Source organism: Polypterus senegalus, chromosome 17, assembly GCF_016835505.1.
Source record: "Polypterus senegalus isolate Bchr_013 chromosome 17, ASM1683550v1, whole genome shotgun sequence".
Lineage (NCBI taxonomy): Eukaryota > Metazoa > Chordata > Cladistia > Polypteriformes > Polypteridae > Polypterus > Polypterus senegalus.
The window spans coordinates 804,870-829,753 of record NC_053170.1 but is presented as its reverse complement, the minus strand read 5'-3'; the positions used below and the strand labels follow the sequence as shown (position 1 = coordinate 829,753).

General features: G+C 53.9%; 2 protein-coding genes across 3 annotated transcripts; both read right to left on the bottom strand.

Annotated features, from left to right (window-relative positions):
• Nucleotides 1-793: 793 nt before the first annotated feature.
• Nucleotides 794-21,263, bottom strand: LOC120517825 (protein HEXIM1-like). 2 transcript variants are annotated; one of them, XM_039740323.1, is made up of 2 exons: nucleotides 20,925-21,263; nucleotides 794-1,939 (listed from the first exon to the last, which is right to left on the bottom strand). In XM_039740323.1, the coding sequence occupies exon 2, from the start codon at nucleotides 1,931-1,933 to the stop codon at nucleotides 1,064-1,066; it is 870 nt and encodes a 289-aa protein (XP_039596257.1). In that variant the 5' UTR covers nucleotides 1,934-1,939; nucleotides 20,925-21,263; the 3' UTR covers nucleotides 794-1,063. The 2 variants fall into 2 exon arrangements, with proteins under 2 accessions (XP_039596257.1, XP_039596256.1); XM_039740322.1 differs by lacking the exon at nucleotides 20,925-21,263 and adding an exon at nucleotides 7,311-7,526.
• LOC120517824 (protein HEXIM1-like) lies at nucleotides 18,404-20,414 on the bottom strand. The gene has a single exon (XM_039740321.1). The coding sequence runs from the start codon at nucleotides 19,943-19,945 to the stop codon at nucleotides 18,935-18,937; it is 1,011 nt and encodes a 336-aa protein (XP_039596255.1). The 5' UTR covers nucleotides 19,946-20,414; the 3' UTR covers nucleotides 18,404-18,934.
• Nucleotides 21,264-24,884: the final 3,621 nt, after the last annotated feature.

Below are 24,884 nucleotides of genomic sequence, written 5' to 3'. Positions count from 1 at the left end.
TGAGATACCAGCCATGCCAACCAAGTGCCGTCTCGATTGTCCTAAACGAGAGTCGACGGCCGGCATGTCGTCTTTGGAGTTCAGCCGCTGAGCAGGTCACCGTGTGCCTCGCTGTAGGTGACAATAAACGACGTTGGATTGGCGTCACCAGCGCCTGTCCTTTTGAAATCCCCTCGAGTTCTCTGCATTGGCTAAAGCCCACCGCCTATCCCATCGTGCACATTAGCGTAGGCCTCTTCTTTAAATGCAGTACTGAAATGTCCAGACCATTGGGGGACGGGGGGCCAGGAGCCCACCCCAGTTAGCAAAGGGCGCCAGTCCATCGCAGGCAGCAACACCATGCGTCCTGCAAAGTGCACCCGAGTGGAGAGCATTGAGAGAATGCAGCGAGGGGATTTCAGATTTGGCACCAAACAGCAGCGCCAATGGGCAGCGATCTGTCCAGCCTCATACAGATGGCAAAGATGGGGGGGCCGGGCTCCTCGAGGACCGCCAGCTACGTTGATGCAGAAGAGGGGTGCAGATGGGAGGAAGGCCGTCGATGGAGACCTCGGCCCCCTGATGGCCCACTCAGGCACTAGGTGAACACGTGAGAGCGCCAATCGCTCCGCAGCCCACTCGCGTTCTCCCCCATCCACTGTGGCGATCGTCCCTGCCAACGGGCCCTTGGTCGAGTGGCACATCCTGCCATGTGCAGGCGCTCCGTATTAACACTCAACACAAGTGTGGACCTGCGGGCGGACCACCGAAGTGTGTTTTAAGTGAGAGTGGACCACCACACTGTGAACAACACTTGGACAGAAGAAACATTTTATTCTGTGCAGTAGGAGCCAGCAGGTTAAAAAAGAAAAGAAAGAAAAGAAAAGAAAGAAAAGAAAAGAAAAGAAGGCCAAGAAGACCCCGCAGCGAGTGGCAGCAGCTCGGGCACGCCGGCCCCTCTATCTGCAAACAGTCCCAGGTGAAAGGAGAAATGGCGGCTGGACTGTGCGGCTCTGCCACCGCTCTTAACGAGTCCCGCGCAGCGCGTGGAGCGGCCGCCTTCCCAGAGTCCCGTGCTTCGCCTTCACTGTCCGGCGGGGGCTTTGGGGGCTTTGGGGTCTGCCCTTCCCTGCCTCAGCAGCTCGTTCTCCCGCAGCAGCTCTCGGTTCTGCGCCCGCAGCTTCTCCAGCTCGGCCTCCAGCTCCCGTGTCAGCAGGCCCGAGGCGGGGGGCGACGGTGGCACGGCGCTGTCCGCACTGGCACTGGTGCCCACGCGGTCCCTGAGCCGGTTGTTCTCCTCCTCCAGGCGGGACAGGCACTTCTCCAGCTCCAAGTACTCCTGGACCAGCTCCTGCTTGCTCATGTTCTGCAGGCTCTCGGCGTGGTAGCGGGCGTACGTCTCTGAAAAGTCCCGCTGCAGAAACTCGCTGCTCGCCTGCCCCACGCCGTCGCTGCCACCGCTGTCCTCCTCCTCCTCGGGTTCGAGGAGCTCCTCTTCGCTGGCCGTGTCCTCCGAGCGACTTGCCCAAGCCGGCCGGCGCGCGCACAGCTCGGGCTTCAGGTCGGGCTCCTTACCGTCGTGCTCCTCCATCAGGAACTGCGTGGTGTTGTAGGGGGCCACCGGCTGACCCTTGGCAAACATCGCCTCCTGCAGTCGCGATGCCCTGGCCGTCTCCCGCTCGTCCAGCTCCTTCTTCTCTTCCCAGGACAGTTTGAAGTATGGCTTCCAGCGCCGCTTCTTCTTGGAGGGCCGGCGCCGGTGCTTCTTGCGGTTGGCGTGCGACTCTGGAGGGAGCGGCTGCTGCTGCGCCATCCCGCTGTGGTGGTCAGCTGAGCAGTCATGGGGCACAGCACCCGCCGCAGGGGGCTCTTCAACCAGACTTTCTGACGCGTGCTCCCCAGCTGGCTCGGCCAAGCAGAAGGACGGACTCGCCGCCGTCAGCACGTCGACCATCTTGACCTGCAAGACATAAGAAACGTCGATGAGCTAGGAAGAGCGGGCACACCGAGGCACCCACCCGGCCAAAACCGAGCAGGGGGCACCAGGCAGACGATGGCCACTCAGCTATTAGACAGCCATCGGAGAGCCACATCCAGGGGAATGGCCAGCACGGTTTGTGGGCAGAGAAGGCAGCCGATTTTTCAAAGTTGTATTTAGATATCAAGATGGGCACCGCTGACTGTCCATTTAGCGATCAGAGGGTCCAATACTGGAGCAGGGCACAAAGGACATACGAGGCCGGCCCTCACGCAGCACACAGTCGGCTCTCGGGGCCAAGAAGGGGACTCCCAAATGCCTGGAATATCAGAGATGGTCTTGGCCTGCTCTGGCACCAGGCTCGCCTCTCAAAGCACAGCACACCCTGCCCAGAAGGGAGAGACGCAAATAAAGAAGAGCCAGCCAGCCGCCCGCCCGCCCGCCCGCCTGCCAGACTGAACATGCCTGCTGCGAGCAGATGCCTAGCACGGGGAGCACAACGGCTCGGCATTTACCACCTGGACGTGCCGTGTGGCGCACGCTACGTTTTCGGCCATTGAGAGAAGTTGGCACTCGGAACCACTGCCCATGGTGCGCCCCTCAATTATTCCTCTGACGCATTTGTTTAAATCAAAAGGCTGCCAACACTGCTGATTGGAGGGACGCCCGACTCGGGGTGCAGGTGCCCGCAGCACACAACATCCAGTGGAGACAGACTGGCACAACTCCTCTCCAAAGTAAGGGTGTACTCCCACTGGCATTTCGTTTCGTGCCCGCATTTTACCCCCTCCCACAGTCAAGTCGTTTGACTGGTGTGATCGCTCCGTGCCCTGGCCCACTTGGAGGAGGTGTACCCGGGCACAGTTCAGTAGGATTCGGTAACAGTGTGATCACTAAATGTGCCCAAGCATGGAAAACAGACGTGATGCCAGTGAGGTGACAAGTCAGATGGTGCGACTCTCCCTTCATTCAACAGCATTTGAGCTACAACAGGTTTGTATTGTCACGGGCATCGTAGTTGGCATGAAAAGCTGCAGATTCCTCCCTTAACACCATTTGTTTCCGTAAAAAGCGTGCAGCCCGCTCTGTAAATCTGTAAAAGGGCACAGTGCCACCCTGCCCTACACGACTCCAAGGACAAGCCACTTTGACACACACGACGTCCCTCCGACATTAAGTGCAGTGTGAGTGCAGGCCAGCGGGGGGCACACCTAAGAGACATGAAAGGCAACCCTACCCATCAGTGGAACGCGGTCCTGAATAAAACATACGGCGGTACGGAAAGTATTCAGACCCCCTTCAATTTGTCACTCTTTGTTATATTGCAGCCATTTGCTAAAATCATTTAAATTAATTTTTCCCTCATTAATGTACACACAGCACCCCAAATTGACAGACAAAAAAAAGAATTGTTGCAGATTTATTAAAAAAGAAAAACTGAAATCTCACCTGGTCCTAAGTATTCAGACCCTTTGCTGTGACACTCATATATTTAACTCGGGTGCTTTCCATTTCTTCTGCTCATCCTTGAGCTCACCTTCATTTGAGTCCAGCTGTGTTTGATTCTACTGACTGGACTTGATTAGGAAAGCCACCCACCTGTCTGTCTATATAAGACCTCACAGCTCACAATGCATGTCAGAGCAAATGAGAATCAGGAGGTCAAAGGAACTGCCTGAAGAGCTCAGAGACAGAATTGTGGCAAGGCACAGATCTGGCCAAGGTTACAAAAAAATTTCTGCTGCACTTAAGGTTCCCAAGAGCACAGTGGCTTCCATAATCCTTAAATAGAAGACATTTGGGATGACCAGAACCATTCCTAGAGCTGGCCGTCCAGCCAAGCTGAGCTACCGGGGGAGAAGAGCCTTGGTGGGAGAGTTAAAGAAGAACCCAAAGATCACTTTGGCTGAGCTCCAGAGATGCAGTCAGGAGATGGGAGAAAGTTGTAGAAAGTCAACCATCACTGCAGCCCTCCACCAGTCAGGGCTTTATGGCAGAGTGGCCTGTCGGAAGCCTCTCCTCAGTGCAAGACACATGACAGCCCGCATGGAGTTTGCTAAAAGACACCTGAAGGACTCTGAGATGGTGAGAAATAAGATTCTCTGGTCTGATGAGACCAAGATAGAACGTTTTGGCCTTAATTCTAAGCGGTATGTGTGGAGACAACCAGGCACTGCTCATCACTTGTCCAATACAGTCCCCACAGTGAAGCATGGCGGTGGCAGCATCATGCTGTGGGGGTGTTTTTCAGCTGCAGGGACAGGATGACTGGTTGCAATCGAAGGAAAGATGAATGCGCCAAGTACAGGGATATCCTGGACAGAAACCTTCTCCAGAGTGCTAAGGACCTCAGACTGGGACCTTCCAACAAGACGATGACCCTGAGCACACAGATAAACTAACGAAGGAGTGGCTTCACAACAACTCTGTGACTGTTCTTGAATGGCCCAGCCAGAGCCCTGACTTAAACCAATGGAGCACCTCTGGAGAGACCTAAAAATGGCCGTCCACCAACGTTTACCATCCAACCTGACAGAACTGGAGAGGATCCCCAAATCCAGGTGTGAAAAACTTGTTGCATCTTTCCCAAGAAGACTCCTGGCTGTATGAGCTCAAAAGGGGGCTTCTACTAAATACTGAGCAAAGGGTCTGAATACTTAGGACCAGGTGAGATTTCAGTTTGTCTTTTTTAATAAATCTGCAACAATTTCAAAAATTCTTCTTTTTTGTCTGTCAATTTGGGGTGCTGTGTGTACATTAATGAGGGAAAAAATTAATTAAAATGATTTTAGCAAATGGCTGCAATATAACAAAGAGTGACAAACTGAAGGGGGTCTGAATCTTTCCCGTACCCACCATAAATACACACACGCGTGTACATGTGACCATGGGATCAATAAAGGCAGGAGTTAGGGTGACGTGTACTGGCTGGCACGGTCAGTGTGCCAGGCCCCAATCCTCTGCCCGGTTGTTGTGTGCCTTCCAATTTCCCTCACAGTGTGTCGGGTGGGCTCTAAATTGGCCTGTTCTCTGTGTGTGTGTGTGTGTGGTGGGCACCCACTGGTGCCAGTACAGATTTGAGCCTCATCCACGGTTTTTATCGTTTTAATTATTACTGTAATTACATTTCACAAATAATAACAACAATAAGATGATGAACGGCCGAATGGCAGGTGTCACTCGGTGTGAATGAACTGCACTTCCCACTTTGGAATTCAGCGTTCACCATTACTACCCTCTAAGCTGAGGGCCAAACACGGCAGGAAACGCCACCGAGGTCTGTGCCCAGTGAAACAGCAGAATATGCAGGGGCCGAAATGTGCTACGGGGTGCAAGGCTGCTCCATTTTTTCTGAAACTGGATTGTATACTACAGGGACGTTGGGAAATTCAGCCCATCCCAGCAGCGTTAAGGGCAAGGCAGGAGGAACCAGTCCAGGGTAAGACGCCAGTCCACTTGTGGGTTTGTCGATCGCAGCAAACTAAAAATGCGCATCTCATCGATGATCCCCGAGAAAACCCACGCCAAGCGTGTGCTCCACACAAACAGTGAATGTGCCAGGAGTTGAACCCTGGATTGTGGAACTGCGAAGCAGATAACTGCTAATTAAATATATAAAATATAACAAACACTTCACAAACTTCAGGAGCGCATCCCAGGTCTGCAAGACCTCCACGTGGGCATCCTCTGGATGCTGCAGTTTCCTCCGACAGTCCACTGACATGCCAGTTAGGTGGACTGGCGTCACTAAATTAGCCCGAGTGTGTATGTGTGCCCTATGATAGACTGGCACCGTCTGGGGTTTGTTCCTGCCTTGTGCTCTATGGATAGCTGGGATAGGCTCCAGCACCCTCCATGACCCAGTTTAGGACTCAGCGGGTTTGCAAATGACGGACTTCACAGATTTGATCCTTTATATGCTGGAAAACACGGACATTCTACACACTTGACACCCTAATAACGGAAAGAGGGAAACAGCAGGCATCAGAAATGTCCCTGCCAAGTGAAAGGTCACCTTCTTTAACCTGCCACCCCAACCTTGGCATGCAGGTGCACTCGTTAGCCAGTTTACCTCTCCTTATCTCCTGTCGGATATCAAATATGACTTTATTTAAGCCAATGCCAATGCTGATGGGCACAAATAGGCAGATAAGGCAATAATTATTTGTATCGACATTGCGATTATATTCGTTTACTGCCCAAACTGAAATGCTCTCCCCATAGCCTCCATTGGAAGGTGAGCTCAGGCACACCATCAACGACTTGGATGTTACACTTCTGACCAAACAGTAAACCAGTTAGCGTAGTCAACATGTTTGTACCGCGTCATCAGTGTAAATGCTGCACACCGTCTACGTGAAAAATACTACATAAGACTGGAGGGCAAACACACACACACACACGGAGCACTGAGCAGCAGGACCTTGGGCCGTGCCCTTCTTTAACTTACACTCTGCGCCAACACCTGGCAGGGATGCCTGCTGCTTGCCATTTAAATGTTCTCCTGGAGTCTGCGTGGGACTTCATCGGCAGTCCAGAAGGATGCCAATTGTCTGACTGGTTACTCGAAATTGTTCTGGGGCAGCAGGTGGGCGTGTGTGACTCTGAACTGCTCAATGAGGGCACACGTGCAGGTGTTGATCTCTCGGAGTAAATGTTCGTGTATCTTAGTTAACCTGACAATTCACGTCAAACGTATCACTGAATGCTTAATCCTCTATTACAAGGCACCAACTTTACAGCGTAGTTCATAAGCCTGCAAAATAATTCGGGGCCAACCCTTACTTTGGCATTTCCGGGTCATATCCTTTATTTTAAAAACGGTCTTTAGATCGGCGTGTTATATTTTAAACCTCCGTTCATAATTTGTTGGTAATTCGAATGCATGCTTACTGTAAGTTTAATATCTGGCGATCCTGCTGTCTAATCAGTGCACTGTTGGTCCTCCTGCTCAATAGTTCAAAAAGTGGACGTGGCAAAGCAGCAAAATGAACGGCTTCAAGTGGCCGCGACGAAGTCAGGACTCGCCCACCCTCGACAGCCCCCCTGATGCAGGCGACTCCTTCTGCCTGCTATTTACTTTTACACACACACACACACACACACACACACACACACACACACACACACACACACACACGTGACGTCACTACGCGCCGGCGCAGTCCGCGTGATGTCACCTTCATGGATAACTAACGTTTGTATTGCTACTTCTACTCTACTCGATTACCAAATATACGCGTACTAACTTGAAGCTTTTCTGAACCACACACTCCATTGCACTCGCGAAGCGTCGAAGTGAGCATATTTTTGGAATAAATCATCCGATTATTTGCAAGAGTCTAGCACCTACCTCCTCTCTCGTCTCCTTCCCTTCAACGAATGATCCATCAACCGACGACTGGTTTCTCCATAAGGGCCCGTACGGCACGTCTTTCCTCGCGCTAGAGGAATTGGCTAATGGGAGTTGCAGTTCCAGAATGGGGCGGAGTAAACGAAATACACTGTAGAAAGACGACTCATAAAACTACATTTTCCAATCACCTCAGCGATTGGCTCGCGCGCACCATATGCCTCGCCCGCTCTGGAGACCCATTGGCTACAGCTGCTATCATGTGACTGAAAACAGGCGCGGTGACCGTTGGGACGGCACGTTTGGAGAACGAGTACGTGCTGTTAATGGCCGGGCGGAGGCTCTATAAACTGTTGACTTGAACGCGAAGCTGATGTTTTTCTGTGTTGCATTTGTGTTTAAAGGGAATGTAGCACACATAAACAGTATTGTGTGACGTTCAGGTCAATGTGAAAATATGACGGACTACTTCGAACAAGTTACACGGACTTGGCCGTTCCACGTCAAAAAGCAGGCGCTATACTGGCACTGTAAAGCGAAGTTTTATACGAGGGGTTAAATTTAATTGGCCGATCCGTTAAAGTGCACGTCGAGATGGCGCGAGTTTATTTTGGCTCTCTCGGTGTAGTCATTCTAAATTTAGATGCCGTTGTCACGGGTGGCTTTAAATAGCGCTTATTCTCATACAGACGCGATTTTAATGCAGTCCAGCGAGATGCGACATGCGGGATGACCCGTTTACAGAAACCTTGGGCCTTCCAGACACCCGTCAAGTTGGGTTGGAAAAACTTCCAGCTGGAGACCCGACTGGCGGCGGCATTCCGTCACCCCTGGCCGGGTTTGGGTGTCCACACATTTCCACAGGTGTCCCCAGTGTCACCTCAGAGAGTTTAGGGCATTTTGCATGGATCCGCTGCACGGTTCTTCCATTGCCTCCAGTTCACAGTTTGAGGTGTCCTCCGGTTTTACTTCCTTCATTGTCCCCTTAGGGAAACACTTGTGACACTTCTTTGCAGTCAAATTCAAATGGGGACCATCACCTTATGTAAATACGCACACTGGGCCCTGGCGCTTGGACGTCTTCTGCAAAGGCACAGCTGGAGAAAGTGACAAATAAAACTAGGGAGCAGCGTGCAAAACTTGATTTGGTTTAAAAGCTTAACGCGGCCTTCTCAGGATTACACAACATTTTAAACGTGGGCCTGAGGAGAAGGAACGACGACCCCACAATGTCAATAAACGCAGGCAGCGGCTGAAGCGTCAAGCGTGCTCTGCAGGTTTGGCAGGGGGCAGCGGCGGGACCGCCCTGGGCCTCGGATCCCTCGTGTCTGCGTGAAGTGTGAGGCGGATACAGAAACGCGGCCTAATGGCCACCACAGCACATAACGAACTGGACCCCTCTGCTCATTGCTTCCCTCGCCGAGTCAGGGTCACCCGCTCTTAGGGGGGTCTAGTGGCGCACTGTGCTCCCTCATTCCCGCAGGTCCCTCCATTTTCCATCACAGTGTCGTCCATCCCAGAAGAATTCACAAGGACGTTGGATTTTGCTTCTGTGGTAAATCTGAACGTAGCGCTGGTGTGAGAAACTCGTGTGAACCTTTTAGAATTTACTCCTGCGTGACACGGGACGGAGAGAGAACTCGCGGGACACCCGAGCCGTCGACTCCTTCATTTATTTATTTGGGAGTCGTGATGCGTGTGGGGACGTCTGAGTGCCCGTCAATGGAGGTCTTCACCATCAAAGTCTGATGTGTTGATGTTCACCCAGCAGGCATGAGGAGTTTGGACCCCACCGGTCCACCGATGGTCGGCCCACCAGCTTGGCGTGTGACGTTCAGAAGGGTCCCAGAGGACTCCACCGGCTACCGTCTAAGGAGCTGACGGCCCTTCCTGCATTGGCTGTCGTCGTTCTCAAGCCCACCGTCGGGAGAGCTCTGAAGAACAGCGGTGTGCGTGGCCGGCCTGCAAGGGGGACGCCGCCGCTCTCCATCGAGGACATCGCTGACCATCTAAAGAGCCAGGAAGCCACGCTGTGGGTGGACTGAAGTGAGACACGTGCAGCGCAGATGTGGGGTGTCAGTGCTGAGAGGACCACAGTGAGGGTCCCCAGTTCAGGTGGCCATCGTGAATGGAACTCCAAACTCGGAATTGTAGCAGCAGGATGTCCATCACGTGAGGTGGGGTCATGGGGTCACGCAGCAGGACGACGGCCCACGAGTCGCCCACCCACAGGATGGTCAAGTTGGTAGAAGAAATGCCAAAGTCGTCCTGGTCTTCATCGTACTGAAATGTTGCACTAGCAGCTCCTGCTGGGGAGCCCACCGACATCCCTGTGATGAGTTAGTTGTGTCACAGGGGGGTCACACCAGTTAGCGGCCACCCCCCAACACGCCACAGCGGATCGCCTTCCTCAATGATTAAATGATCCTGACACTCGAGACCCCCAAAACCCCGCTGACCTGCTCAGCCCGGGGTCTTTGGAATTCCTGGCCCTCCAAGCCCCTGCAGGTCCTGACGGCACCTGGGGACGATCCGAGAGCTAACAGCTGTTTATCGCTGTCGACTTTTATTGGGGGTCTTCTGGCACAGCTGGGTGGGCTGATTGTATGCCAAGTCTAAAATTGTTCTTCTGTCCTTGTGGCTGTTGAGGTGGGCCTGAACCTGCAGGCTGAGGGACCCCTGCTGGACACACACACACTGACCGGGCGACTCGTTGCTGTCCACTTGTCTGACTTTCCTGTGTGTGTGACCCCCTCAACTACCTTGTGGCTGTCAAATGGCAGCCCCCTGTAATTCTCGCCCCCACAGTCCTGCAGTCCACTCAGCTGCTCACCTCTGGACCGCCTCAATGTGATGTGAAGACCAGAAGTGGCCGCGGTGGTCCGCATGAGGCCGGCCTCCCCCTGACTTGCACCCCACACAGGCCGGTCATTGGTGGTCTGCCATACTGGGAGGTGATGGAGCACACAGGCAGCACTCGGCTGGCTTTTCTACTCGGCACCACGAAGCCCCCCACTATAGGGTGTTCCCATTTGTCATGGTGGCAGGAGCAGTGACGAGTCCCACCTGGGTCTACTTCACCGCTGCCACCCTCCAGCCACCACTGCTCTATAGTGCCTTTCACATCTGTCTGTCACTGCGGACAGCGGTGGCATGTCGGGGGGCTCTGCCCATGGGGCAGTATGGCTGCCAGTACCGTTAAGGAGTATTCTGGGCATTTGTTACGTTTATCTGTATGAAGTGACGTGTCCTGTATGCCCGATGACTTTGCACCACAGAGTGGTGACATTTTTAGTCAGAAGTCCTCTGGACTGTCTACTTATTATATAGCGCCTTTCACACCTGGCTTGTCTGTCTGTGAGGGCGACACCCAGCGTGCTGCTCGGGCCTACACGTGAGGGCTTCGCCAGCCTGACTGGTTACCGTGGCTGCATTCAGTCTGGTGCCACCTGCTGGCAGCCACATTTAGTGTGGCACCTCCTGTGGTGGCAGTCAGAACAGCACGGGGGTCCTCAGCTGATGTGGGTTTCTTTTTTCATTCTTGTTGCCCGTGACGTTGTGTGTTGGTCAGGTGCAGCAGCACATGTGACAGGATGAAGAGGAGCTTCTGAGCAGCCCCCCGCGACTCGGCCCACCGCCTCATGTCCTTAATTTGCCTTTAAGCTCACGCTGTTCTCCGTTTTTGTGTTGTGGTCATGTGATCGCTGGCTTGGTGATGTCACACACTCTGGGGACACCTCAAGGACTCGATGGGTTGTTCTCGTGTAAAGCACGTCATTATGTGCCGACGGTGGTCTCTGAGTATTCGCCTCTTTACCTGACTCACCATTTTGCTTTGGCCAAGTGACATCTTGGCTTTGGGACCCCCGCGGGTTTTGACAGAGACGTTGAGTTGTATTTTCTGTGTGCCATCCTTCCTTTCACCCCCTTTGTGGTGGTCCGTCTGTCTGTCTGTCCTCCATCTCATCTGTGCCCAGCAGTCCAGGTGGTCCAGGCCTGGTCTGTACTGTTTTTTTTTTGCCCCTCGTCATGTGACCTGAGCAGGCCTCTGTGGACCACTGGATGGCTTCAGCCATCCCCCTTGGACCCCCTGTGCTTTACTGCAAGCTGTTATTCAGGTCTTGCGCCCCGATTTGTTACGTTTTATTATTTTAAATACCCATTGCTGTTTGTGGCACATGATGGGGTTTGGGTGGGCTTGTTGGCCCCAAAGCCTGCTTGTTGAGTCTGAGACCACTCGGTGTGTAGAGCAGCGCCCCCATAAGCGGATGTAGGGCTCATGAAGAGGGCAGCTGTGTGTCCGCAGCGGGTCACTTGCTCTCCTTACCCCGCCGTCTTCTGCTGGCGCGGTGGTCTCGCTCAGTGTTTTGCCCCCTGCTCGTTGTACTACTGTAATTCTGGTCACGGATGTTGGGGTCTTTTTATTCAGATGTCATGTTTTCGTGTCCTGTTCTCTGAATGCTGACCCCTCCTCCCGGGGGTGTGGCCTATTTTAAGGTACCCCCAGCTTGGCTCCCCCTTCAGTTGGCTGGAGATGGTGGACGTTTGCGGCTCCTTTGACCTTTTTGCCCAAATCGTTGGCACGCTGATGTCACACGTTTGTTTGTTTATTATTTTTTTTTGCAGTAATTTTGCATATTTTGTTTTGTTTTTTTTTTTAATAATTTGAATTGCTTAATAAACTCAATAACAGAATGAACTGCTTTGGTCCTCAGTTCACCCTCTCCTTACCAATGCCCAGCTGGCACCGGATGCCATCTTTGTTAGCAGGTCTTTGTAACGTGTGGGTGTTTATTTTGTTTTATTTTTTTTAATTTCTGATGACGCCCTTGGCATCCGCTCCTTGTGACTCTTAGCGTTACGCTGTGATGGCGCCGGTCACGTTTCATTACTTCTGGTGCCCATTCAGCTTCTTCATTATGGGCACAGAGTTTTGTGTTGGCATTTATAAACCACTTCTTTGCTTTTCGTGGGCACTGCTCCCCCGTCAGTGTCACGCTCATCAGGGGGTCCGATGACCTTTCAGCCCCCGAGCCCCTCTCTGCTTCTGTTTCTTTTTGATTTTGTGTTTGGGGGCCAACGCTCAATTTTTAAAGAGCTATTTGTGGTTGTTGGATGCCCCCCATTTATTTTCTCACTGTTAGTGTCCCCCAAGCTGTCACCTGTCAGACGTCCTCTCCCTGCTGGTGTTTAAGCCCCCGCTGCATCTGTTTCTCGTTAACGCAGACCCCCTGCTTACAAACTTAGCAGCAGAGATTTCAGACTTTTGCCATTTTTGCCCTTTGCCCCCTCACTCCGTTTCTAGCTGCCATCAGACCCCCCGAACCCACCTGTCCTCACTGCTCTCCACCTGCCTGCCCAGCTCACTTTAACCTTGCCGCCTGGCCTCAGGCAGCAAGTGGGTGACCCATTGTGGTCCTGTGTTGGTACCCCTCATGTGTCTGGGGCTTATGCCAACTTGTGCCCAGAAGGCAATGCCAGGTTAGTGACTCCCCCCGTCAGAACTCAACACACGTGTGGCCGTTTCCAGTCAGTTCTGCTTTACTATTGGTTAAAGGATGTCATGGGGTGGAGCCCAAGAGGCAGGGCTCAAGCACGGCGCCCCCTGCTGGCTTCCTCAAGTACTTGGCTTTGTATTTGAAGGATTGGGGGCTCATCTGCTGGTGGGGGGCCTTTCACGCCCACCCCGATATTCTTGTTTTTTTACTTTTCGTCTGTAAAGTTCACTTGGTGAGGCGGCATTCTCGGGGGAGCCTTAGAATTGCGGAAGGGGGCTTAAAGTTTAAGGTCACGTTGCCATTTCTGGTGGCAGGTGGGCCTCAGCTGAATGGACAACAGGAGGGGACCTCTGACACAGACGTTGGGGGGTGCACAGCATTGGCATCGGTGATGCAACGGGCAGAAACCATCCAAATGAAACAGAAATGGAGGGGGCACCAGTGAGTGAGACCCCCAGCTGGAGGCCCGTGTGCAAGCAGGAGCATCATGGGAGACGGCGGGAGGACCTCAACACTTGGCACAAGTTGGCAGTGTGAGGACACCTGGTGGAGACAACGGGGGGTGCAAGTAGCAGCACTTACTCAAAACGAACGACTGAGCCCCCTCAACAGCTATCCGCCAAACACAAGAGTGACAAAGGGACAGTGTCACCTCCTAACGTGTCCCCTTCCAGGCTCAAACGGCCACAGGTTTTCAGCAGCCCCTAGCAGGGTGAAGGTGAAGCCCCCCATGCCGATACTGGACTAATCACATGGAGCCGTGGGTCACCTGGTCCATCCTACAGGTCACCCGGGCCCCCTGCTCATTTAAACCTCAAGAGGGACCCTCTTCACATTTGTAATCCGGTCAGGCACCACCCACAACACCCCAGAGGGGCTAAGACCCCCATACCGGCAAACGCCACAAAGAACTTTCCAGAAGCTCCACGTTAGATGGAGATTTTATTATTTTTTTCTCCAGCCGTCTGGAGTTTTTTTGTTTTTTTCTGTCCCCCCCGGCCATTGGACCACCTTACTCTTATTCGATGTTAATTAATGTTGATTTATTTTGTTTTCTTATTATGTCTTTTATTTTTCTATTCTTCATTATGTAAAGCACTTTGAGCTACTGCGTGTATGAAAATGTGCAATAGAAATAAATGTTGTTGTTGTTGTTGTTCACGGCTTTAACCCCCGGTGGTCTCCTTTGCCCACCCTGTCACTAAATGTGGAGATCGCGGAGTGGTGCCCATTAGAGATGCAGTTTGTGCTTCTCGTAGCCCACGGTGGTCCATAGCGTTGGGTGACACTTCCATTGGCATTTTGTCCAACCCCCTTTTTTTAGTTGCTGTCCTCTGGGTTCAATTTAATAAGAGCCCCCCACTCATCTGCGACGCAGGGGTCTCGCTTACAGAGCTGATGTCACGAGAAGATTCTACAAGCTCAGAGGTGACAGACAACAGCTGTAGTGACAACACGGGGGGGGTAATGTGGCATCAGGGGGCCCTGCACTTCACATACGGGCAGCTGCACGCACACTCGAGTGTGCCCAGGTAAGCCTCATGCCCAGTGTGGCTCAGGCAGACAGGCATCAGTGCCTGGCCAGATGAAGTGTGACACTGGTGGCCAACGTGGTCTTGCTGACCCTAACTTTTGGTGCCTCAGCCTTTCCCCTTCAGTGTGCCCGGTGGTCCATACCACCCACCAGCCCACCTTTCAGCTTATGGGGGCCTGTCCCCTGAGCCATCGTCATAGAAACCAGACAAGAGAAGGTGGGCACAGAGCAACGAGACCCCACTGAGTGAAAGGCGCTATATAACAGACTACAGCACTCCTCCTCACTCTGCATGGTGCCCACCTGCAACTAGTAATTGCTATGGCCACGTGGCACTAAGGGGCTTCACGGTACTGGGACTCCTCATCTCTGAGCAGCTGACATCAGGGTGGCACAAACCCAACTGAAGACAGCAGCCTAGCGAGGGTCTCAAACTGGGCATCACCCGAGAGCTTGAAGTGCAACAAACTGCAATCAATGGCCTCCACAAGAAGCGCCAACGTGACAGCCTGGCACCAGCACCCCACTAAGTGCCACGTATTGGACCACTCACAAGAACAAAACACAAACTGCATCCACTGGGGTCCTGCAGGACCACCGCCAAGGCACATGAGCAAGTGACCATCCAACCAGCCCAGAACGGGGCTGCCAGGCATCACAATCCGAACCAGCAGCCCACTTAGTTGCCAGTCACAGGAGGGTCACGGAGGCACATCCCATCTGGCATTCAAGATGGCACTCAACACGAGCGCCACAGCCTGCAGGTATTGCCCCCCCCCCACGGGTCTCCTGTCTCTTCCACTTTAGAAGGGTAAGGAGTTTGTGCCTGCTGGGGTGCCAGGCCAGAAAAACAGTAACTGGGAACTCGCCATCTAAAAACCCATTAAGATGGGGCATGATGCCCTCTTGAAGGAGCACGCTATGGAAATGCCTTAAAATTATTAAAGAGGGTTGGTGGGCCCCCAATGCCCTCAATACTTGGAAAAACACAGACGGACACACGTGGGACACGTGGCGCTGCTGGGGACGACCCGTCTGTTAAGGTCAAAAAGTGTCACTATGGCACCCCAAACACCCACCACCTGCTGTGCCCGCCGTGACAGCCCAGTCCTCAAAGCTGGACAGATGCCAGTGTGCCCACTGAGTCCAGGCCTGGTCTTGGCCCGCAGTGGCACTACACTAAAGTCAAGCCCACCATGTTGGGGCAAGGTGAGGCTGCAGTGGCACAGCTCAAGAAAACACTGAAATGGGCGAAATGGGGGCTAGTAATTCCTGCAGCCCCCTCACCAGTCCAGTGCCAGGTTCAAACCCCACCTGGTCAGTCACTCCGGGGGGCTTTTCTCCAGGATCTAAAATTTGCAGATTACACATTGTGCCCACTCCAGATGACCACTGTGCGAATTTGGCCCAAGGTCAGGGGTGGGTGCCAGGCAGCTCTGCTCCAGGGCCTCTGATTGGACCCCCAAATCTCCACACTTGATTCTTAAGAGTTTTAATTTACATTTTATTAAGTAGTGGGCTTAATGTCACTCGTGTCGGCCATGAAAAACCTAAAAAGTGTGCCAACCCTAGACACCACAAAGTCAGAATGCTGGTGCTGAGGCTTAGCCCTCCAGTGACCCTGAAATTAAACCAAGCAGCCCTGGACTTGGCTACATGTCACGAGTTACCAGCGGACTGTGGACATCATACAGTGCCCGCGGCAGGGAGGGGGCGGTATGCCACAAAGCCCTTTAGGGCCCCAGTCTGCCCTCAAGTGCCACTTTAGCAGGGGCTTAGATGCATGGCTGTCCACATATGCCAAAGGACCACCACGAGCACCTCACTGTCACAACAAGGGTGCACCATGCCACAAGGTGCCAAGCATGAACTGGTCAGCCAGCAGGCACAGAGGTCAAGACCTCCGATTCACCCCACTAGCTCTGATCAGATCAGTCAGTAGAGTTCAACGAGAGAGGATGGCGAGTGGCAACACGACGGCCCAGGCTGGGCACAGCACTTTCAGTCCAGCCAAGTGGGCTTTGATGCCAACGCATTGCCCTGCGCTTCGCAATAAGCCAAGTGACCCACTGGGCCTGTGCTGTCCCTCCTGCTGGGAAGGGCTCTGGCCTCCGTGACTCTGAACTGGGCTGGTGGGCACCCCACATACACGGAGGCTCACAAAGCTTTAACTCAAGTGGCACTCAACAAAACCAGCAGGAACTGCCAGAGCCAGAGTGGTGGGGCACCAAAAGGGCAAATTACAAGAGTGGTCACTTTCGGGGTGAAGCCACTGCCCAGTCACACTCTTCAACTCGTATTTCAACACTGCCAACCAGCCAAGCACATGGCGGGCACCAAACTCTGGTCGCTTACTAAATGACCCCTTATATGGGGCCCAGCCCCTTTAGGAGGGGGTACAGCTGGGGGACCCCAGCCCTGCACCACACCACCACCACCAAGGTGGCATCACTACAGAGCGAAACCGTCTCGGTTTTCCCCGATGCCCAGTGTCAATGCCGGGGGGCCGCGCGGCTGCTCAGAACGTCTCACTTCAGGAGTTCCTTGGCTCCTCTTTAGTGTTCCTCAGGAGGTGCGGGCGTCGGACCCCCTCGCGATTTTGAAAACGGCTTCCCGTCAACAGCAGGCCCTTCAGATGCCCTCCTTTAACATTCAGCAGCTTGTCGTGTCACTTTAGTGACATGTGGCACAGTGACAAGAGGACCCTTAGCTGAAGTCACCGTCACCATAACAAAGCAAACACATGCCAGCCGTAACAATCGCCCACAGCCCACAATTCTTCCTGTTTTTTGGACCCCCGCACTCCAATTATGGCTTGCAGGGCGACGGCGCCAATCGTAGCAGCAGGAAACACAAAGCAGCCCACCACGGGCCTCAGTCACCCAAGGGGGGGTGAGGGGCAGACCCTCGGAGCACACGCGAGGCGCCCACTAGCTGGGATCGGACCCCCGTCTCTCAGCGCCTCAGCTAAGCTTTTGTTTTAGAATTCGAGGAGCCAAACAGATCAGCAGGAGCCCACCGGACCGCCAGCGGAGCAGAAGACGAGCCCCTCGAGACCCCCAAACTTGGCTTTAAGAACCTGCTGCTCCCATTTACCTTCATTACTGCACGAGCGTCTAGCGGTGGACGTCCAACTTAGACGTTTATTACTAAGCCCACCTGTGCGGACCCCCCTGCCATCACACAGCAGGGGAGCGTAGAGCAGTGGGCCTCAAACCCCAGTCCTGGAGACCCCCAGGGTGGTGGGCTTCAATGGAATGGAATTTACAGTCGGTGGGCCGGGAACTCCAGAAGGGGAGGCGCTGGAGGGCCGCAGTCACTCGGGGTCTTCAGTCCTCAAGTCTAAGACGACAAAAAACAAACAGACGTCCAACTCCTGGTGGGCCGCCATCTTCAGCTCCTTCGTCCTGCACCTTTCCGTTTGGTGGGCCGGTAACACACTCATCCCGTCACCTCCACAGCTCTTCACGCGTGGGCAGCGGTGGCACAACGACATCCCTCACGCTGGCACCTCATCTCATTATGGAGGAGTCATTAAAACAAAGGCCCAGGGGGTCTCTTCAGTCTTATACGGGGGGCTGGAATGAAGACCTCCAGGCCTAAAGTTTGGTCAAATGACAACACTGGGCACTTGGAAACGAGAAACTCCACATAAACAGTCAGTCACAGAGGACCACCGAGACGGCTTCAGAGCCCCTCAAAGCGTGACTTGATGTTACTGTGGAGGACTGAAGTGGAGGCACCGGCGAGCTTTGTGGGGCCGAATGGCCCACCCGCCCGTTCACCGCACTACAAGAGCCCAAAATGATCCACAAGGGACCCCCAGTGCCGAGAACGGGACCAGAAACCAAGAGGACCCCCACTGCTGCCCCAACACCACCCCATCCTCGCCCCCTTCGCCAACAAGCTGCTCCTACAGCGGCGCTGCTCGGGTCGCCTGCTCCTCCCCTAAGCCACTTTAACTCGGAGGGTCTCGCTGATGGCACCACAAAACGAAACAAAGGAGCCCCCCGGCACTTCTCACCACGACAGCCCCTTGGATTCAAAATAAAAAAGCAAAGCCTCATTAGGTTCATTTATAGATATGAATACATATTGAACAATATTTACAAAATGATGAGCATGGGTGGGGGCAACAAGCGGGGGGCTCAACGGACAAACGGAGGAGGGGGGGGGGTCAGGTTCACGTTAACAGACCACAACAAAGAGTAAAAAAAAATAAAAATGGGTCAGCAACAATACACAATGGATTCTTTAGTAATTCTGTTCTCATAAAAAGCTTCAATTTCTTTTTTTTAAAAATATATACATTATTTATGGAAAGTTTCTTTTTCTCCTTTCAAGTCTCAACTCTTGAAACTTTTCTGGAGTCCAAAGCAGAAAAAAAAAAAAAAATGACAATGAATAAAAAGTACAAAAGTATTGCGATAAAATGCAACGAAACCGAGCAAGTGGCCGAGTCGAGTAGTTGTATTTATAAATCCCTGGAGCGTGAAGACAAGACCGGATTTATAAAATGAACTACCGTACTTACATGGGCGGCCCTTCGGCTCGGATACTCGTGCCCTGTCGCGGCCGGCCGGCCGGCCCGCTCATTCGCGAGGATCAGTCCCCCGTCGTCGTCGTCGTCGTCGTCGCCGCCGCCACCACCACCCCGCCGCCGCGGAGGGCAGCAGGCCCCTCTCTCGCCTCCACTCGTCGTTCTCCCGCAACAGCTCTCTGTTCTGGCCGCGCAACCTCTCCAGCTCGGTCTCCAGTTCACGCACCCGGGGGCAGCCGGCCGTGGAAGGGGGCAGCGGCGCAGCGCTCCCGAGGCGCAGTCTCAGCCGGTTGTTCTCCTCCTCCAGACGGGACAGGCACTTTTCCAGCTCCAGGTACTCCTGGATCAGCTCTTGCTTGCTCATGTTCTGCAGGCTCTCGGCGTGGTACCGCTCGTACGTCTCGGAGAAGTCCCGCTGCAGAAACTCACCCCCGACCTGGCCCATCCCGTCGCTGCCGCCGCTCTCGTCCTCCTCGTCGGGGTCCAGAAAGTCCTCCTCGCTGGCGGTGTCCTCCGAGCGACTGGCCCAGGCCGGCCGGCGCGCGCACAGCTCGGGCTTCAGGTCGGGCTCCTCACGGTCGTGGTCCTCCATCAGAAACTGCGTGGTGTTGTAGGGCGCCACCGGCAGCCCCTTGGCGAACATCTCCTCTCTCAGGCGCGACGCTCTGGCCGTCTCCCGCTCGTCCAGCTCCTTCTTTTCCTCCCACGACAGCTTGAAGTAGGGCTTCCAGCGCCGCTTCTTCTTGGAAGGCCTCCGCCGGTGCTTCTTCTTGCCCAGCTGTCGCGCCTCCGGCGGGCCCTGGTTGCCGTGGCCGGCGGCTGGATGCACGTTTCCTGCCCAGTCGCCGAGACACACCTCCTCGCCCCCCTGCCTCGGCTCGCGCGCAGGACTGCTGTTGCCGCAGCTGTTGCTCGCGCTGTGTGGCGGGGGAGCTTCTCTAGCGCGCCCCCTAGTGCCGCCCTCGTCGACGGCAGGGAGATGCCCGGGCACAACACTCCCACCTGCTCGGCCGCCTGACGCCTCTTCGCCGCGGCTCTCCTCTTGATCGCGAGGTTTGGACATGATGCCTTCCAGCAGGCGACAAAAGGGGGAGGGGGGCGTGACTGCACCCCCCCCAAGCAATCAAAAAAACAACAACAAAGTCCGTCCGTCCGTCCTTCCTGCCTTCCGTCAAGTTCGTCCCACTTCGTCTACAACGCTATGGCTATTTGACAATTTTTACATCCCTGCTTAGTCGAAACAAGTTGGCGGCCGACTTGACAAGTGTGAATGAAAGACGCCCGTTTTTCATGATGTCTCCTGAAGTTGGGAAGAATGGCTGTGCGCTTCCACCCGCTCAACTAGCATTAACTCCTTCGTGCCCCTTGCTGTCACTCACACCTCAGCACAGCCACTTTCACCCTCACCAAAAACTACTGGGAAACAGAGTGAGCCCTCGCTCCTTTATAGACGAATGTGCCCGAGTACGCATGCGGCGCGGCGCAGGTAAGCGCAAGGGATTTGTAGTCCTACCGCCCCACGACGCACACGAAAAGCAGCGCTTGTAAAACTCGCCGACCCATATTGCCTTTGGGTGGACTCCAAGTACCAGCCCGCCGCCTCGGCCCGCCCTCGCTGATCGAGACCATTGGGCAGACGGCTCGGAGCTCTGTTGCTAAGCCCAGAGTGCCATGGAATTGGTCCGACGCTGTGCCAATTTTAACAAAATCAGCCCTATCCCATGAGAGCGCTGGGTAACAGCCCTCCGGACGAGACTATCCTGCAACGCCAAGGGGTGGACGTAGACAGATGTGGAAGAATTGTTTTCTTAATTCTCTATTAGTTTATCGAAAACGAAAACAGAAAAAAAAATAAAATTTAAGTAACATTCAGGTGATATTACGAATACAACGTGAGTTTGGAGATAATGCACTGTGCTGTATTTACAAAGTGACTCCCCGCCAAGCAGTTTCCACTTCCTCCGTCCTAAATAGTCCCTACATGAACGATGGCCCTCGGTAGCACAGGAGAATCCCCGTAACTTCGGCTTTTTAAAACGTACCCTTAATGACAGATCCGCGCCGCTCTCATGAGGGTGAGCCGAGTTCTGCTGCTGCTGCTGCGCAACGTTCAGCTAAAATGCGCGGAGGGATATTGGTGACGCGTCCTGCGGGCTGACCGAGCGGCGGAAGGATTTGGGGTCTGTAATCCGTCATGTAAACAAACAAGGCCGAGCTCTTCGCCTTGAACGAGCGCGGCGTCTGGCGGTGACTTCGGGCTGTCGTGTGCACCTGTGGCACCGCCCGGACGGCCGTTACGAGGAGCCAACGCATGTGGGACCTTTTGGAGCGACACGCATCCTGGGCGGGGCGGTGTCGAATTAGACCAGTCGAGACAAAGGTGCGGCCCGCGGTGTCGCTTGACTGACACGACCCGACCGGACCGCTCCGCCGAGTCTTGGGGGGCTTCACTCCCTGCCCAAAGGACAAGGCGACTGTGTGCCCCCCATCACGGATTTTTCTTTTTTCATTAGCCCGTTTAGCGGGGGTGGAGCGAGGGAAGGGGTTGGTGGTGGTACATAAATGGCAGCAAACATCATGGTGGCCTGAGGGTGCCATCTAGGGCACATAATGTATACGATTTTTCTTTAATATAGCGCCCTTCCATCGTGACCAAAACCACGCCCCCAATCCCCCCACAATCACCATCAAGGTGCTTTACTGGTACATCCTGGAACTGTTGCACTCATACCTTTTACAGGTGGTGCGTTAATGAGTTAGGTGGGCACAAGTGGTGCCAGCCATGGAAATGACAACTCCTTTAGCACAGTCCCCCTCAGTGCTGGCTTGTGAACACCCCACTCACCAGCTGCTCCTTGAAGTATTGTGGAGGGGAGTGGGTGCTGGTTGAGTCCAGAAGAGGGGGTCTTCCACTGCGAGAGGGTCTGAGGGCTCGGGTGAAGGCCAGCCGTTTGATCAGACTATTTATGGCAGTGTTTTGTGGTGTGGCTTTGTGTTGGGGTTTGTCATTATTATTATTATTATTTCATATTTATATGCTTAGCAGATTCTTTTATCCAAAGCAACTTTCAAATTAGGTCAACATAATCAAGTAAACATCAGTCTGGGGACTGTTTGGGAAACAAGTGTTCAGGGATAAGGCGGCGACAAGTGACAAGCTCAGAACAAATTGGCAGCGAGTGACAAAGCCGTTGCCAGTTAGACAGAAATGCACCGAGCGAGAGGGTCTTCAAACGCGTCCTTGAACACCTTGAGGGAGGGAGAGCTCCAAACGAAGGTGGGCAGGTAAGAGCGGCACATGAACAGAGTCTGACCTGAGGCCTGATACCACACAGAGGTGGCATCACCAGACACCACACATCAGCAGACCTGAGTGCTCAAGGAGGAGCAGAGGCCCCGTCGACTACTCGGTGGGCGAGTCTCAAGGGTCTTAAGAGCTTAAGGTGTGCTGCTGCTGGGGGCCAATGTAGTGACCTGAAGAGACATGTGCCCACCTCGGCTGCTTGAACACCAGGTGGGCCCCCGCATTTTGAATCATCTCCAGTGGCGAGCTGCAGTAGTCCTGATGTGTTGAGACCAGAGCCTGGCGCGGGCACTGTGCCCCCTAATCGGTCAGAGACCCTCTGGTCTCGAGGATGATGTGGAGTGGACCTGCAGGGCTGGTCATCAGTGGTCACCTCAAGGCTGAGTGCTAAGATGGGGTGCTGAAGATAACAAGGTGGTCCGTCTTTGCCAGGCTGAGCCATGTGGAGGTAGAGCTGCGTGGCACTGATACCGTAGGGGCCCAGTGAGGAGGTGTATAGGGAGAAGAGCAGAGGGCACAGCACCCATCCTTGGGGCCCCCCCCCGTGCTCACCTGGTGCACCCCTGACATCTCTGCTCATGTCTGTGCCCAAGCAGTAGGACACAAACCATCTGAACGACCGTCGCAGTGGTGCCAAGGTCAGACAGGTGACTGTGTCAAAGGGACATCGCACAGGATGAGGACAGGTGACATGTTGGTAGCTCAGGCCAGCTGTAGCGAGTTGACCATTTAGAAGTGCCCACCGGGGGAGGCACAGTGGTGGGCGTTGTACCCGTTCCTGTTCTCGACGCTGGTGGTACGACTGTATGGCTTTAGCTTATTTCCAGGAAGCAGGCAGTTTAAATAAGGCGGACAGTCCACCATGTGTCGCGGTTCAGTGCACTCCGAGATCCTCAAGCTCCGATAACAGTACAGACTTGGTGGAGGTAGGGGGGGCATGGGGGGGACACAGGGGTGACACGGGGTCTTTCCTTTCATTGCTGTGTTTGTAATCAGTTGTATGTATTTATTGTGTCATGTATGTGAGGTGCAGGGGGCTCTCCTGAGTGACTCCCACCCCACTGTTACAAGTGTCACCTCCCTCTGTGAAGGGGCCAAGTCCCTCAGGGCTTTGGGGGTCTCAATCCAGTAAAGTGGCTCCAAGGTGTCCCACAAGCTTACGACGATTCATGAACTGGTGCCAAATGTGACAGTGTGTCCCTTAATGGGGACAAGGTGAACGAGATGACTGCTGACTTCAGGGCGGTCCGTGCTGTCCGCACCCCCCTGCATGTCGAGGGCTCTGAGGGGGCTGGTGTGCACCAGGCAGCTGGACAACGAACACCACGTCCTGAAATGACTGCTGCAGAACACAAGTGGTGGTGAGGAGAGCCACAGAAGACGGGCCGAAGGGATCTCTGGGGCCTCTCGCCGCGTCTCCTCCATTAAGATCGTCTTTATCATCCGCAAAGACCACCGCCACCCACCCGCGGTCACTTTGTCCCAATTCCGTCTAATAAGATTTGTTTTCAATCGTATTTTTTGTAAAAATTGATCTATTAGTATGATTACAATAAAATTAATAAAATAAAAAAAAAGAAGAACAGTAGTGCATGTCACTTACAGGTCCCTGTCATGACACTCGGGGTCATCAACATAAAAAAACAAAACAAGAAAAGGCCACCAAAGCGAGCGCCTGACCAGGGACCACCGGGCTGATGACAATTCCCCCCCCCCCATTCCAGTGGTCACACTTGATTTGCATCCCCCACCCCAACAATCACACTCCACCCCCGATGAGCTCATTCCATCTATGCCCCCACACCCCGACAATCTCGTTTGATCCCCCAATGAACGCACTTGATTTACATCCCCCCGACAGTCACACTCGATCCCCTCTTGATGTGTATGCTTGATTCACCCCCCCAAATTCTGACGACTGCACCTGATTTACGTGCCCCCCCCGATGGTCCCGTGGACTCTTGTATGGAAGTGGTGGTCTCAGATAAGGGGGCAGGCAGTTCCATGTGGTGGTCACTCCAAAGACAACAGGCGTTCAGCATCACATGACCTTGGACTGTGACATGGTATCAGAGGAGAGAGAGGACCACCTGGTGGGAGGCTGGACATTCAGCGGGCAGCCAGTGCAAGGAGACCAGTGCTGTGGTCCTGCTGGACGTTCTCAGGTCTGCCCACCTCGTTCAGATCCTGCCCACGTTGTCATCTGCTGGACCAACAGATCACCAGATCAGGTCACTGTGAGAAGATCCAATTCGTGTTCTTCAGCCAAACGAGGTCAGATCTTGTGACATGAGGCTCACATGACCAACTGGCACCTAAAAGGACCCCCATGAGGAAGGAGAGACGAATCAGCCATTAATCCCAATGCTGGACACATGACCACTGTCTCATCTCTAGGAAGTTTTAAATATTTGTATAAGGTGCCAAGGCATCTGAAGCAGGCCTGCCAGGCTACACCCCCTGGTGGTCCAGACTGGGACCACCATGCTGCAGATCTGCCCCTAGCAGTCCGAGTGCCTCATTTATTGATCGACTGATTGATCCCACCGTTCAGCTGATTACACGTCTCTCCAGTCTTGATGTCACCACACTACAGGCTACTGGCTTACAGGGCCCTCAAGAATCTCGGTGGCCCCTGCCGGTCCCCTTAAACCACCGTAACCTCAGATCTTCAGTGAGGGTCTGCTTAGAATTCCAG

Bases quoted from the DNA above. Each gene is read 5' to 3' on its own strand.
- LOC120517824 (XM_039740321.1), bottom strand. From the start codon at position 19,945: ATGTCCAAACCTCGCGATCAAGAGGAGAGCCGCGGCGAAGAGGCGTCA.
- LOC120517825 (XM_039740323.1), bottom strand. From the start codon at position 1,933: ATGGTCGACGTGCTGACGGCGGCGAGTCCGTCCTTCTGCTTGGCCGAG.